Raw genomic sequence first — 17,518 nt, forward strand, 5'->3', positions numbered from 1 at the left:
AACAGCCAGTCAGTCTCTAATCCACAATACAGGGGGACGTACCTCTGAGCCCATTAGCTGCCTCAACTCACATACAGGTGAGCCTGCTTGGTTTCCATACAACAGTGGTAATCAAGAGGATAACACACAACCATCGATAAAACATGAGCAGCAGAGTGAAGGCTTATGGCTGGAGTGTAATGAGACGCAGTTTTCAGCGGTTAGGTATTCTTGCTTCAATATAATATGAGTATTTGTATTTACATTCATAGATTTTTCTGTTCCTCTGTACTTAAAGGTCCCATGTCATGGCCATTTCTACTGATCATAATTCCATTGTTGAGGTATACCAGAATAGATTTATATTGTGCAATTTTCCAAACTCACATTGGTTTCTCATACAGCATCTCTGTATAGTATGTGTATTCACTCTCTGTCCTACACGGCTTGTTGGAGCTCCTGCCCCCCCCTCCCTGTGAGCCCAGTGTGCTCTGATTGGTCAGCTCGCCCACTCCTTTCTGATGAGTCCACCACCGTTACAGCGGAACATCAGTGATTATGTTACAATGGTGTTAGCAACCAGAAAATGACACATAGATGAGAATGCTGCGTGGGGTCTGGGTGCCGTGTTGGCGGGACGTTGCGAGGCTCGCTGCTGCGAGGAGCGGACAGTGTGAGCTGGCTTACTGGTGTGGTTTCCTGGTTGCTGCGTGGGGTTGACGAGACAGCGAGACACAGCTAAACCCAGCCTGAAACCAGCCCGAGCACACACACACACCCGCAGCCTGGCTGTGAGTCTGTGTGTGTGCTCACACTCAGACTCACAGCCTTGCCGCGTCCCACCGTCTCAGGCTGAGAAATCAGCGGAGCTGCAGCTGCCTGAGAAAAGATTGATTGTGTGTGTGTGAGGAAATAACGGTTCCGTGGACGTAACTTAACGGCTCCGCAGGATTGGTCCATTTGGACCAATTGGTCCATTGGGTCGTCGTTACGTCACTTGGTTCCCGGAAGAAACAAATGGAAAAAGAAAAATCCCCAACGAGGCGTTTTGGGGCAGCATAGACAGATCTTTTCTGTGTTAGAGATTTAATCGCTACAGGGTGTACTTTGAGGGTTTGTGACTCTGCAGACCGTTTACATGCATAAAAAGCTACATAACACACAAGGGGACGGGTAATAACCGGAAAGCATGACATGGGACCTTTAACATTAGACCACGTTTAGGGTTTCAACTTACAATCTTTTACATGTTGATTGATCTGCAAATTGAGCAATTTTTGGATCCATGAAAGGTCAGAAAAAAGCGAACATTGTCCTTCATAAATAATTTTCCAAAGCCTAACACTCCATAGAAATGTCAATGTACTTTCACCTGAGACTAAAACAAGCAGAAAATCCAGACAATGGAGAAGCTATAATTCCCTTTTTTTCACAAGACAAATTCATAGATAAAGAGATAATCAAAATATAATATTTTAGTATTTTCCAGTATTTTTTAACCAGTAACCAAGGAAGAACATTAGTAGAACACAGTTGCAAGTGTGGGAAAGGAAACGGGATAACAAATGGAAAAATGGAAATTCAAAGTGATTTTAAATTAAATATGCATTTGCAAAATATGCTGTTTTAGCATTTCATTCCAGAGCAGAATTATTGTTAATAATTACAGATCTGCCTGGGAGATTTTTTCTTTCTATTTCTTTGTAAGACGTAGTACCAACAATACAAGTTGTATTCTCCTGCGGTGTCATATAGCTGAGAGTTGCCACAAACATGACATTTGAGTCAACAGCCAAGTGCTAAGTCATGTTTATAAACTCATACGCAATCGTAACTTTTGGTGATATTTGAGACATTTCTGAAAAAAACAGTAAAGGACAGAGAGAAGAAGAATGAGAGAGGAGGCGGACATGGGCATTGTTACTGTAAATTAAAGATGTCTGCCAATGCTTTGAGCTGTTTTCTGCACATTTAAAATTAATATTTTCCATTCAGTCTGCCCTTTATTTAATCTCTTTAGTTTTTGTCTATAATTTCTCTCTGTGTCTTTTTATTAAAATGTTTTTCCTCAAACCACGCTGCAAAGATGGTTCATATCTTTCTCTCTTTGTCAATACGTAATACAGTATTACCTTGTCATTTCACGCTAATTGGCTTTTTGATAGAAGGAGCTCTTGAATCATTTATTTTGATTATGAGTGTGCTATTCACATTTGGAAAGAGAATACATGAGAAGGGGGTCAGTGAAGTGACCTGCCTGAGAAAGAGACAGTGGGCAAAACAGAAAAGAAAAATCAGGACAAAAAGGAAATCAAAAGAGAGGACTGAGACTATTAGAGGAAAGGCAAAAGTCAGCATTGAACAACATATATATTATCTTTGCATCAGTGCCAGAGACACCTGCAAGCTGCCATCTGATAACTGAGCCAGTTTAACATAATACCTTGGCAGTCACAAGCACTCCCTCTTTACGCTCACCCACACATGATTATAAGCACATTCTGAGGGTGAAATTGGATGGGGATTTTGAGATGGCTATACAGTATTTCTTGCACCTGTCTTCAGAATGGGTGTAATGCTTTGATCCTGCTCATTTCAATGTGAGCACTGATTAGAGACTTTGGCTTTCCTTTTCGATTAAATGTTTTTTTTTGTTAGATTTTATCGTTTCAAATGTTCTGGAGTCCTCAGTTTCTAACCCGTTCAGTATATTTTTTGCTGTTTATCGGTTCAAACCGTGCTTCAGTGTTGCTAAGCCTGAGGGCCACATTCATGTATTAGCTTATGTTTATGTTTATTAAGGATCCCCATTAGCTTTTGCTCTTGACAAAAGCTACTCTTCCTGGGGTCCGACACTTAAAACAATACAACAATATCAAGCAACATTCAAGACATACTGTAAGTCCTTACAGTGCAAATTGAATTGTGATCTTTCAGGAGGATCAGGTCAATAGCAGTAGAGTTCACTGACAGACCTGTTCTGTAACTGTTCCCATTCCGAACCTCGAGAAGCTCTTTATTTTTCCAGCTGTTATTTTTACCAAAGTAAACATAATTAGTAAGATATGCATGCATGAATAATATGCAAAACATATGTAAATGAAGGTAGTGTATGTCATACAAGTTGAATTCAAATGACTTCAAAGCCAGGAGTAATAAACTGCCCCCTCTGCTTGTGAATAATAGCCATTATTCTTCAGCAGGGGGTGGGGTTGTTGTTTTATGTGCTGCTCGTTCCTCCTCTTGTCCACACCGACAGATAGACGTTATCTCTTTATCTCTTCCTTTTCTGTTTTTTTGTCTTTTTCCCCCTTTTGAACTTTCTTTATCCCTCCGTTTCTTTCTCTAGCAGCTAAGGACCTATCCTCAGTTTAATTGTTTTCTCACATTGTTTTGTCCATAACCTTTTCCATGGCAGCTCGATAGTCTCAGGAGACGCATAAAACAAATTGTCAGCTGGGGGGGTAAATCTCCTCCGAGTAAGCCCTGCTCAGTCTCAATGCTAATGCCGCCCATTGTGCTCTTTACCAGATAGATTTCTTCTGGAATATCTTTTGATGGTGTTTATTTATTTATTTTGAACAAGCTGGGCTTCTGCAGACCGGGCAGGTCTGTTTGTGCAAATATAATGAAGAGCAGATTAGAAATGGACAAAGCAAGGATTTATGAAGTACCTCGGGTTTCAAGGGCACTGAATCTTTTAGATTTGTATGTAAATTCCCCTATTTGCCTAGTATACCACATAATGCGCTTTTCTGGGATCAGAATACATTCTCCCATGTTATCCATTGTGGACCATTTTGATCCTATGCTAACACTTATATCTCCCTTCTAGGCATGGACCCACCAAAAGAGATGACAATGTCAGATGTGACTGAAGACTCTGTGATTATCTCTTGGATCAAACCAATGGCGCCATTTGAATATTATAAGCTGTCCTACCAATCAGCCAGAGGTAACCCAGTCTTTAACGACACTTCAATGTATTATAAGAACAAGGAATTCACTATATCAATATGCACGCTGGAGCACTGTGTTTTCGTGTTGCAGTTAAATGAACATGGCATGTGCTGCAGAGAGTCTCTCTGATGTAAGATATTTTGTAGAAGGGAGCACTGTTACACACACTGTTGTAGCTGTAATTAATTGATAACATTTTATCAGTAGAATGTAACTGAATCTTTAATTAACAGTTTGTATTGATTAAATATTTACCCTGTGATGTACAACTTGCCCTTTACCTGATAAATCTGAGATCAGAGTGACGGCGGCTGTTCTGATGTCTGTGCAGGTCGAGTGGACAGCGTGGTGATTGACAGCGATGTGACCAACTACACCTTGTCCAGCCTGTTCCCTGCGACTGAATACGAGATCAGCATCAGCGCTGTCAAGGGGAGTCAGGAGAGCAAAGTCGTCAGCACCGCCGTCTTCACAGGTAGGAGGAAACATGGCTGTATATTAAGAGGAGAGCCAAATAGCCATGCAACAAAACAAACTGCAGCTGAATTAAACAAACGATCAGACTTAATTGACAATTTTTCCCCTCATTTATTCAGCTTGACTTCTTTCTTGATGTGGAGGTTATTTTGTGTTGCCCTTACCAATCAGTATCTAGTCACTAGAAAAATCTGTGGAGCTGTGTCCATGTCACTCACACTGGTAATTTTTCTGTTGTCATACATTAATAAATTGCTTAACAAGTCAGAGATGTAGTTAACAATGTTCGAGGTCAGTAGCAGGCTACATCTGCACAGTGCAGGGACAGAAAACAAAAATATCTGGTTTCCTCCTCGGGACTGTCAGTCACACAGCGGTGGAGTGAAGCAGGTGAGAGGAGAACATGCTTTTATTATAAATGTTGTATTGGCCGTAGGTTGGCTGGGGAAGCTGAGTGTTTCTAGGGTTTCTCGGTTTATTCCTTTGTTAAAACTTTCGCTACTATGGACAGGGAGTGAAATATAAATGTGGTGGATAAAATACTAGAAACATCAGTCAGTATGCAATAGAGCAGCATCACAAACTACAGCCTGATAAGTAAATCATCACCTCTTTTAATAAAAACATTACTTTTAAAGGTCCCAATTTTCCAAACTCACATTGGTTTCTCATACAGCATCTCTGTAAAGTATGTGTATTCACTCTCTGTCCTAAACGGCTTGTTGGAGCTCCTGCCCCCCCCCCCCTCCCCTGTGAGCCCACTGTGCTCTGATTGGTCAGCTCGCCCACTCTGTTCTGATGAGTCTACCACCGTTACAGCGGAACATCAGTGATTATGTGTTACAATGGCGTTAGCAACCAGAAAATGACACCAGTAAGGACAAACAGATGAGAATGCTGCGTGGGGTCTGGGTGCCGTGTTGGCGGGACGTTACTGCGAGGAGCGGAGAGTGTGAGCTCGGTTCATTTCCTGCTTGCTGCGTGGGATCTGCAAGACATCGCGAATGGACGCGGGAAGGGGGGGGTGCTGAGGGGGCTGCAGCACCTCAGCACCATCGGCTCCACTAGCACCACCTACCGCGTCACAGTTTCGCTGCTGAGAGAACCATTTGGGTGTGGTCACGTCATTGTACCCAAGAAGAAAAAGAGAAATGTCCAACGAGGCGTTCTGGGGCAGCAGACAGGTCTTTTCTGTGTTAGAGTTGTACTCGCTACACGGTGTACTTTGAGGGTTTGTGACTCTGCAGACCGTTTACATGTAGAAAAACCTTCATAACACACAAGGGGATGGGTAATAACTGGAAAAGCATGACATGGGACCTTTAATGAAGGAACAATTTATTGCAGGATTGTTGCATTAGAATGCTTTAGTTTGAGCTATATGAACCCATTTAGCTGTCGAGTAAATGTTTTGGCTAAACACTTTAATGAAATCAAGTTTTATTTATAAAGCACATTTAAAAGCGATTTTTGGTCGAGCCAAAGTGCTGTACATGTAATAAAAACACATTACTACAATCACAATAAAAGACAATAATTTACAACAGAAAATATAAAAAACACAGGGAATAGTCAGGTGTCATACTTAATATGCTTCTGATGTGCTGTCCTCATGTTCTCTTAATCGACATTATGAAATGTCTCTACTTTAAAACCACTCTCCTGGCTCCCTCCACTTTTTGATAAACGCCCTTCTTGGAGAGGGAGCGACACAGGAACACAATGTTTGCTGTGTGATCTGTATGAAGAATCCCTCTTTTCTCAGTTAGACTTCGGACCAATTGTTCTTTCCCAAAAACAGCTGCGCATTGGGACTTCTGTGCTAAAAAGAGCAACACGCACATATACAGACGTCAGACAAAATCTAAGGGTACAACTGACATTGCAGGAGGAGCTGCAATAGATGAAGCTGTCCACTCCGTGACCCAGTAATTGGTAACCTACTCCCAACTCCAGCTCACTGTCCTCTATCTCCTGCCTTTTTCTATCCCTTTCTACTTTTTCCTCACCTCTATCCAGCTGCATTGTTACCCTCTTCTTTCTCTCAGTATCCTTTATTCTGTTCTCTTTGCATTTCTTCTCTGCTTCATCCTTTCTCTCCTTTTAGCTTCTTTCTACCCGAGTGTCTACCCAACCTATTTCTTCCAAATCTAAAGATCAGAACTCTCAGGCTCTCTTGCTTTCAGACTTGTTGGCTTTTTCAGATTCCTTACTAGCTAGCTCTAAATCACAAGTTAGGGAACGTCCCATATTTACTTGCGTGCAAACATGCAAGTAAATATGGGACGCTGTTCTTCCACTAACCTAATATAAACAATCAGCCACTGCTTTATGCATAATCTTCTGTGTGTGTGTGTGTGTGTGTGTGTGTGTGTGTGTGTGTGTGTGTGTGTGTGTGTGTGTGTGTGTGTGTGTGAGCGGGGGAAAATAAGGAGAGCTAAATAGGGCCCAGCAAAGGAGTGAGAAAAGGAGCAGGAGGTGAGTTTGAATGCAAATGAGACCTGATTAACCAGGAGTTGCGAGGTTTAAAACTCCAGTGGGAAAAAAATAAAAGTATTCCTTTCTCTCTGATTTTCACTTGTATGTCTGGCTCTTCCCCTGCAATTCTTTATCATCAGCTTCCTTTTTAACAATCCCACTGTACTTACAATGAGCAGAGCCGTTGGGGCTGTAATAGACTGCAAAGAACATAACTCTAAAGTCAAGCTTGTTAGAAAAGGTAAAACACATTTCCTCACATCACACAATGCCCAACCAGGGACCTTCTAATGCCGCCGTTCAACAACAATACATAAACAGGGGATTTAGAAAAGTAAGCCTGCTTGGCCCGGCCAAGTCTGTAATGACTTGAATAACGCTGCAATTGCCACGTACTTCTCTTTCGTAATCAATTATTGTCAGGGGGGGATGAAGAAGCAGGGAGCAATATTTCATTAAGCTAACACAGCAGGTGCTGCTAATCTCAGATGAATTTGGGAGGGTTGAAACTAAATTGACTATGTTTATGTACAACAAAAGGCTAATAACGGCGCTCATTAGCAAAGTGCCAGGACACCTACTTAAGTCTCACTTTTCTCAAAACTGTTCGGAAACAGACCTTTACAGTCCTCTCTTCTTTATTCACAATATTTATATCTGATATTTCAAGAAGAGATAGATAAGGGATGTGCGTTTCTATTTGAAATGATTTGTTATCATATGACAGAGCTATTCCAAAGATACACTGCATGGTTTTCATCTTCAAAAACCTTTATTTTCCTCGTCAGAGAGCTGTTCTTCTTGTTAGGCTTTGTTGTGAAATCTTCTGCAACACATTTTGTCGCTGCTACACATCAAGTCACAGTCTCAGCGTGACATGTCTACTTACAGTAAGAGCTGCAAGACTACACCTTCATAATGACAAATTAAAGGTGATACAGCGGGCTATTATTGCAGTCGTTAACACAATAGTTAAGAAACTTCATACAAAGGCACAGCAGGTTCCAGCAAATCAGCTGAAGACTACCAGTTAGGTAATACATTAGCTTACAAGTCATTTCAGTATTTCTTTGAATAAAGCATTATGATAATGAGCGTTACATAAATGTTTTTTTCCTCAACATACAATACATTCACAATCAACAAAGAGCAGTGAAAATGTTCCACGCAGCTTTATACAGTACAACCTCCTTTCAGCATAACATCATTAGGTACAATGGTTGCCAAATGTCACCCTTCCAGTGGAGAGTTGTGGAGAACACACACTCACACTGATAACATGCTTTTCTTTACACTGAGGCAGTACTGCTTCCATTGTAATGAGAGGGGATGCAGAGATGGACTGGGGAGTAAATGGTCCGATGTGTCTCGCTAACTGCACTGTCTGCTGCGGTCTGCGGTTCATAATGGCCACAGCACACAGCAGACTGACCTCATGGTCAACTGTCACATCTAAAGTTTTTTTTTTTCCAGCAAAGCACAAATACTCAATGTAAAACATTGTCCTGAAGTTTTGCTGAGATGTATTCACACGTAATAGCACACCGACAAAGATTCATACGTCAATACAACATTCCTGTGCCCTATTCTCTCCCTTACAATCAAGGACCGAAGTTGTTAGTCTTTATTTTATGAATAAGCTGTGCACTGCAAACCGATGTTTCCACACTTAGTTTGATAGAGAGGGTAAACCACTCTGTGCCTTTTTAACATTATGAGAATCCTGATCTAATGTTTAGCAGATAAAGAGGAGACTGGGGATTCTCAACATGATCAGTTATGATTTAATACTTTTAGCTTCAATTGTCTAATGCGACCATCTTTCATCAGATAATCGCATACAGTAGAATTCACCACTAAATGTTATTGCACTTATCAATGCAATGATTAGAGTTTTGGAAAACTAATTTCAAGCATCACAGTAATAAACATCACTAAATCGGTCAGATTGTCTATATACAGAATAGTTTTCAAATTGTCTGAGGCCGATTTTAGGAAAAAGCACTGAATAAAGTATATGTATAAGTGGCTTCATTTTTTTTACTTGTTTAATTTAACGATAACACAAAACTCATTTGTTTTGAGCAATTGAACAGAAATCAAAGGTATGTCTGAACTAGTTTGTCCAATATCATTTCTCACATAATGTTAATATTAATTTCAGTATATACAGTACCTGATGTTTTGTGTCTACAGTTTTTAAAATGTCATCCAGTGGGAAGAACACTATAGAAAATACTTCTTGGTCCATTTGACCCCCTTAAAGGCAAACACTGCAATTAGCTTTGGAAGCACAACATATGAGTTTGTACTTGCCTTATTGTGTAATTGGCATTTGATTTGCTCTGCTGTCAGTGATGTAATGTTTGGAAACAGCAGGTTTACAGGATAATTGTGTCAATGCTCAGGCTTTCTTGTATTTCTGGAGGTTTAATTGAGCAGAGCTTCCCATCAGCATGGGACTGCAACGCAGCATTATGCCCCACAGCAGCCTTTTGTTCCTTTTCTGAATCTTAAGCACCTCGAGTGCGAACGTGATGTATTTGGCTCAGTCTGCGATCCACCGGAGCAATCAGGAGATGGAGAGTGATGATTGGATTATCACAGAGGCTGTTGAAGGTGGATGACCTGTTTATTTATTTCTTTATTGGCCATCTCAACTCCATCTCCATTGCCAAACTAATTGACTTGGCAGGTCTCCATTAAATTCACTTAAACCTTTTTTGCAATTAAAGTAATGATTTTAATCAGGTTTGTTCATCTATCGCAGAGATAAGGAAGAGTCAAACTCACTTCGTTGTGCTAATGAGCACACATTTTTTTTTTAGTCTGATGAGGGCAGGGCAACATTAATTACCTCATCTGGGCAGAGCTTTGGAGCACATGTGGTGTTGTGTGTTCTGCTGCTATGCTCTCTACTGCGCAGAAATAACATGCCTTAGGAGAAATGGGGTTGAAACACTGAGGTTAAAGGTATAATTAAATTCAAACTCAATGTTGCCATGTCTAGCAGTCTGAGAATTAAATTAGGAAAAGGTTGGGGAAACGTCAGGCTCAGGAGAGTTTCTCAGACTTTCTACAGCCTTTTGACTGCATAATTTCTCTTTTGATGTGTCTATGAATTGAGGAAACAGTGATCAAAATGGCATTAAACAGTGTAGAATAGATGCGAAGCTTTTCTGTCTCTCAATTTCTATAATTAAAACTAAGATGTGGATCGAATAATGGTTTTCCATTTTGAATTGTATTGAATTGTCTAGGTGTAATTGGCATTCCATGTGTTTTTACGATTGTATCTCGACCCATTGTGTACAGAATCACAATGTCTTTGTGTATGTAAGTGACTGACACAGCTCCACAGTTTGTGAACAAAATTATGGCAGTGTAGTTTTCAAAAATATCTGGCAAATGCTAGACAAAAGAGACAATTTAAGTTTTATTTTAATTTGACTGCGGTTTCAGCTTCTGAATTGTAAGAATGTTAATGTGTTTGCTCTTTAATTTGATAAAGAAAGCTGTTAATGTTTTTGGCTGATACAGTATGTAGCCAACATTTAGACTGTCATTTAAGGGTCCTTCAAGGTGATCCATTGCTGTCATACTGGCCAGACTGAAAATACTGTTATTGTTGTATTTGTCTGAGCTTATATTTGTGTTGTAATCCTAGCGATGGACATGCCAGCTGAGTTGACAGCTCTCAACATCACTCCCCAAGGGGCTCTGTTGAGGTGGAATCCCCCCATTTCCAGTGTCGACAACTACGTGCTGACCCTCACACACAACCAGGGTGAGTAATATGAACTGCCATTAAGAGGCATTTGCTGTTAATTAGACGGGGAGAAGACGGCTTGATTAACCACCATCAAAGCACGAGAATTATACTAATTAAAGCATTTGGACAGAATCATCAACACCTTTCTCTCTTTAATGCCTCACTTTCTTTGATGTCACTTGACTACCTTCGTTCAAAACTGTGAATCACATTTTACAAATCAGCCTTTTAGCTTATGCTGCCATTTGTAGGTGTCATGTTTCTGTGTCGTGAAGTACTTATTAACCTCGGTTGTGAAAAGCACTGTACAACTACGTACCAAATTAGTATTGATAATAGCTCTCTGCACAATGATTTGCTTTAAGTTTAATAGAGTGATAGCTGCTGTAAGGTCAGAGCATGATGAGCAGATTTCTTTTTGGTCATTCATGTGCAACGTGCGGTGATATTTTAGGTACCGTCAAGGTTTTTCCAATAAGAAGTGAGATCAGTACGATCCTTGAAGGCAATATGGATCGATTTGTCTTGGCTCCAGAGACTTCATTATGCTCGGTTGAAGTACTTAGCCTTGAAACCAATTGTGCTTTTTACAGGGCATATGTTTCTGATGCAGCCCGTGTATTCACTGTCTGACAGCCATATCCAGATAGGTAACAGATAGCCATATTGCTTTGCCCCTCGGAGTCAGTTTATAATTTGCTCCCTGAACCATGTGGATGACTGCCAAGTTACAGTAGGCAACACTGCCACCGATAAAACATCTTGACATACACAGCGAGAGCACTGGAATAGAAAAAAAATTGTAAGGAAATTGTATTTTTAAACAAACATCCCCCCATTTTCTCAGTCATTTTCTTTTTCAAACTAGCCAGTTTATTTATTTATTTGTTTATTCCACACATGGCAGTTATTTTAAAACAAAACATGTACACTTATACTGGTTTTTTATTTTGTATAGCGCATGGTGGAAAGGAGTAGGGAGAAGACAATCTTATTTTACCTGCCCCTTCTTACAAAAGAATAACAACAATAAAAAATGAAATAACCATTAAAAAGTCAAATAAAAGCAATATTCTTTCATGCACAGTTGCTGACAAATACTGAAACATAAAACCAGAACACAATCAAAAGTCAACTTCATACTGTCTAATTACACTTTCTTTATACATTTTCTTGAACATAAAAATGTTCTTACAGCCCTTTAAATCATCCGGCAAAGAATTCCACTTCTTTACGGCAACTACACATCTGCTTTAAAGTAGTACGTGCAAACTGATGCTTAAAATGTAATTTCCTCCTATGATGCTTTTTGTATATTTTCTGGCAGTATTCTGTTTTTTGCTTTATGCATAACTAAAGCCATCAGTAATTATATTACATCTTTCAATTTTAACAGCCTTGAGTCAATAAATAGTTTGTTAAAGGTTTAATAAAACTTGATAACTATAATTTCCCTCCTGACTTTTAGGAGCCGTCTGGATGACATTTTATGGGGAGGATATTTCTCATTTGCACATGACCCGACTGTCTAAGCCTGGAGTTATCCAGAGGAATCTGTATAACTCAGCTCTCTGAGTCAATTTGTGCGTTACACCCTGCCTGACTGGACTGCAGCCAGATAATCTCAGATACTGAGACACTTTCTTTATGCTGAGCACATAGTTGGAAAGCATCCCCAGCCAGGGTTTAGGACAGTGCCATAATAAAGTTGTGGACAATTCCCTTGAGTGTCAGTGTGTCACATCAAGGTCAATACATCTCATATTTCATCAGGTACTGTCCTGCATTACAAAACAGATTTTTATTGGCACAACCTCATAAAACTCTAAGTCAAATAAGTCAAACTTTCTGTAAAATAGGTTCATACTCTAGCATGGACATATTTGCATGTTTAATTCCTCACAATTGTCACTGTGACATTTAGGGTAAAAGAAAGTCTGGCGTAAGAGGAATATTACTACAAATTTAAATTCTGTTGTAAAGCACCCCCTGTCAGTGAGCTGCTGACAACACAGCAGTTATATGAAATGTATTTTCCAGTCAAATTAAATTATTGCTCGTGTCACACAATTATTTTCTTAATCAGCAATTTTGCACAGTTGATTCATTGATGTGAAGTGGTTACCGAATGATAATGTATCCGTATTTAAATGTGTACACAATTCAAACTTCAAATGGGTTAGATGGTTTATATTAGCCATGAAAATACCTTAAACTGATTCCTGGGATATTAAATTAGATGAGAAGGTGTTTTCTTAGTCTTGCATTTCTTCTATATTCCGTCAGATGTTATAAGCAATAGATATTTATAGTGTGCTTTATTTATGCAGAGTTGCCCCCAAAAGCAAGTTCAACTCAAAGCATAATAAGTGTAGAAATCCTTCAACTTCAAAGAGCACCCCAAAGGTTGCCAAACAGTGCAGGATTAATTTGAGATTAAGTTTGAACATGCTCAGGAGCTTATTTCTAAAGAGTGACAAATGAATGCAGTCTTTTCAGAGATAAATAATAACGGGAGCAGTGTGGTAAACATATGAACTTTTTATGTTTTCCAGTGACAGCTGACACTTTCCTCGTGGAAGGCAACAAGCAGGAGCACCAGCTGTCCAATCTGAAGCCGAGCACCACCTACTCTGTGGCTCTGTACGCCACCAAAGGACCCCTCACCAGCGGCACCGTCATCACCAACCTTCAAACTCGTAAGTGCTCATTTTATTCAGCTGGTGCCTGTTCAGTGGGAGGTGCGTGATTCTGTGGTTAGCTTTGAAGCATCCCAGCAGGACGCGCCTCCAGGCCCCACCGGAGCCTTTCTGTGTGGAATGAAAATCTTTTTTCTGTGTTTTGCGTGGGTCTCCTCCGGGTGCTGGGTTTCATTCACTGCTAAAGAAAAGTATGTTAAGTAGGAATTCTCCTGCCATTGTCCTTGACCAAGGACTATGGCTGCTTCACACTGCTTCTAAAGTAGGTAGGATGAGTCAAATACTGATGATGTGTTTCTCTCTCTTCAAAGGAAATATAGTCAGTGTCTCTGTGCTTTACCTGTTACTCCCCACCAGGACTATTGTAGAAAAGCGGACTTGATGGTTGTTAAATCTTAAAACCCCTCATCTCTGAAGTGATTTTCTTAGTTTTACGTCTGCGTTTATATTTACATATAAATGAAAAGGTCAGTGCGTGGTAAGTGCATATATATTTTATTTTGCAGCCATAGATAAAAGGGTACAAGCAATTATTTGAAAAGATATAGAGTACTGTTATTATTATCAAACGTTTACAGTACATACCGAGTGTGTGTACTTCTTTGATCCTTAATCCCTGTGTAACCCTTGCTGCAGGGTCAGTACCTAGGTACTTTGACATGGTCATAACATAAACTGGGGGGGATTAAACTTTTGCGCTCTTCATCTTTGCCTACTTCACCTCAAGGTGACCCCTCTCTCAAACGATATTTACTTTTATTGGCTGATCTGTCAAGAGCAAAGTTAGGGGTGAAGGAATTGTTCCAGTTTAGCTGAGTTGCACCTCTGAAAACTTCTGAGTTCTTGCAGTAAAAAAACTTTTCAGTCAGCAGTGGAGGCCATATCCCCCGAGGAGTACCAGAGCTACCTGTCCTGCACTGCAGCAGAAACAAACAACGCACGAGAGCAGCGCTGCAGAGACTTCAAAACATAAATGGGGCTCAGGAAAATTATGCATACATACAGCCATGTTACTGCCATAAATACAACTCATACATAAACAAATATTTGTGGCAGGTTAAGGTGATTCTATTTTGGAAACAGATGCTCTGCCTAGTACGTCATGTACCTTGTTTGTTCCGAGAACAAAAACATGTATTTCTGCCTCCGTTAGACTCTCTCTTATACTGTAAAGGACATTTGGAAATTGCTGTGATGTACAAAGCACTATGGATCGAGCCAAAGAAACGATTTTAGTTGTTGAGTGTGTTACTTGTCTTATGGTCCTAGAATAGGACCTTCAAAAACTATAACATTCACATTTTATAATTGAATTCAATGCTTAGTCGTCTTTTTCTAAAAAATCAAATGTAATAAATAAACATTGAAGGATCATCCCTGAACTTAATCAAGCGCTACTCTTGGGCATTAAAGGTATTATCACTGTGTATTTTAACAATGTCATCTTTCTAGTGCACATTCAAGCTGTGAGGGTACAGTGTACAATCATCTGTGTACAGTATACTTGCACACAAGCACACACCAATAGAGTCTTCCTCTTTGCAGAGATGATGATGACAGGTCTCACAGGGGGCGCCTTATAGACAACCCCAACTTCACAGGAAACTTCTAGTGTTGTTAATTAAACTTCCTAATTGAAATCTTAAAGCCTGTTTCGGTTCCGCTCACACAGCTTGTTTTCCTAGGGCTGTTCCGCTCCACTGGAAAATGTCACATTGTGAACAGGCTGTGAACGAGGAGGAGACCCTTGATTGGGTTGGTCAACTGCCTCTGCTACTGCTGCTCTGTTTCTGTCTGCCTCTCGCTCTCCGTCTGTCTACTGAGCCACAGTGTTAAGAATTACTCAGATGGACGGCCTCGAGAAGCAACCGGTGACAGTGGCTGAAAAAGGTTTATCTATCATGAGAGATAGCCAAGTGAAGTTTATTTAATTTTTTTAAAATTAAAACACACAAGTGCTTTGAAGAAACATTTAAGGTAAAATACAATAATATTAATTAATTCACATGTATAGTAATTTAATAAGAAGGGGACTCATACATAATTGTAAAAGGATTTGCCTTAAGAAGCCATTTCAAAGTATTTGTCTTATAGTGGAGTATACATTTTCGAAGTTCTTCTTATCTTCTTAGATATCGCTAATGATAAACAGCAATCATGCAGATAGTAGTTGTGTCGAGCATTATTGACCGATTTGCAAAACAATTACACAACATTTTCAAGTGTTTTCTTTTTTTAATCAAAAACATTTTAGGCAGCATTTTTGTCTGTAACATTCTGGAATCTCTGGTTTCAGTGTGCAGTATGTGTCTGAGATGTATGTATACTAGGGCCGGGACTCGATTAAAAAAATTAATCTAATTAATTACGGGCTTTGTAATTAATTAATCGCAATTAATCGCATTTTTAATCACACATAAATATTTGACCTGAGAACAGTGAGAAGCAATTTTTTTCACATGGATTTTAGTATACCATTGAATAATGACTGAATACATAAACTTAAGCAACAAAACATTGTTTATTTTTTTCAAGGTGGTACTTAACCAAGACCAACAGAAAAGTGCAATTTTTGCCATAAAGTGTAGCAATAGCATATTTAGGAATATAGTACATTTCAGACATTCAGGTAGCCTATAGGTAGGTAGACCTTCTGTAAACTATAACACTTTGTTTTTTAAGTATAACACAATACTTTCAAGTACATTCAGAACATTGGAAACCCTGACTATTAGAAAACATCTCTCTGTTGCTTCAGAGGCCATAACAGACTTTGTTGATTTACCAACAGTTGATTTAAAAAATCTAATCAATTTCAGTCCAACTCTCTCAATAACCTTGGCCAAAACAATAAACAGTTCAACATAAAGTGCCAGTTGCACCAACAACATAATAAATAGTTCAACATAAAGTGTACTGTACCATTTAAAATAAAATAAAAAAGTGCCAGTGATTGACCTCAATCCCTCCTATTCTTCCAATATCCTGATGAAAAATAAAATCTCTCTGTTGCATAGGCCACTGTTTGATCAACGCGAATTGGGTGTGGGTCCTTGTACTCCGAGTCGGGCTAACGTCCACGCTAGCTTCCACGCTAGCTGCTATAGGGTTTGCATTGAGGTGATACTTGAGGCTTGATGTGCTGCGGTGATATGCAAATTCCTTTTTGCATAATTTGCAAACAACCGTGCTCTTATCGACGCTTCCATCCGTCCGTTTTTTAAAACAAAATNACAACTGGATCGAGTGCTGCCAAAGCAAACGATTAATGTGCAACCAAAGTCCACTATTCAATCACTTAGATCCAACGACTTATTTGTTTCAGTGAGCAACATATTGTCATGTAAGCAGACAATGTGACTCACATACAAATGTTGATGTACCCTATATATATATATTAGGGCCGGGACTCGATTAAAAAATTAATCTAATTAATTACAGGCTTTGTAATTAATTAATCGCAATTAATCGCATTTTTAATCACATATAAATATTTGACCTGAGAGAAGCAATTTTTTTCACATGGATTTTAGTATACCATTGAATAATGACTGAATACATAAACTTAAGCAACAAAACATTGTTTATTTTTTTCAAGGATGTACTTAACCAAGACCAACAGAAAAGTGCAATTTTTGCCATAAAGTGTAGCAATAGCATATTTAGGAATACAGTACATTTCAGACATTCAGGTAGCCTATAGGTAGGTAGACCTTCTGTAAACTATAACACTTTGTTTTTTAAGTATAACACAATACTTTCAAGTACATTCAGAACATTGGAAACCCTGACTATTAGAAAACATCTCTCTGTTGCTTCAGAGGCCATAACAGACTTTGTTGATTTACCAACAGTTGATTTAAAAAATCTAATAAATTTCAGTCCAACTCTCTCAATAACCTTGGCCAAAACAATAAACAGTTCAACATAAAGTGCCAGTTGCACCAACAACGTAATAAATAGTTCAACATAAAGTGTAGTGTACCATTTAAAATAAAATAAAAAAGTGCCAGTGATTGACCTCAATCCCTCCTATTCTTCCTATATCCTGATGAAAAATAAAATCTCTCTGTTGCATAGGCCACTGTTTGATCAACGCGAATTGGGTGTGGGTCCTTGTACTCCGAGTCGGGCTAACGTCCACGCTAGCTGC

General features: G+C 39.3%; 1 protein-coding gene across 1 annotated transcript in view; it reads left to right on the forward strand.

Moving 5' to 3' along the window:
• tnr (tenascin R (restrictin, janusin)) overlaps positions 1 to 17,518 on the forward strand; it is a 191,891-nt gene that overhangs the window by 149,705 nt on the left and 24,668 nt on the right. Inside the window, exons 19-22 of the mRNA XM_010794446.1 lie at positions 3,815 to 3,934; positions 4,271 to 4,414; positions 10,562 to 10,681; positions 13,222 to 13,365. Of these exons, the coding sequence (XP_010792748.1) occupies positions 3,815 to 3,934; positions 4,271 to 4,414; positions 10,562 to 10,681; positions 13,222 to 13,365 (528 nt within the window). The remainder of the gene's footprint in view (positions 1 to 3,814; positions 3,935 to 4,270; positions 4,415 to 10,561; positions 10,682 to 13,221; positions 13,366 to 17,518) is intronic.

This window comes from Notothenia coriiceps, unplaced genomic scaffold, assembly GCF_000735185.1.
Source record: "Notothenia coriiceps isolate Sejong01 unplaced genomic scaffold, NC01 NC01_scaffold00037244, whole genome shotgun sequence".
Lineage (NCBI taxonomy): Eukaryota > Metazoa > Chordata > Actinopteri > Perciformes > Nototheniidae > Notothenia > Notothenia coriiceps.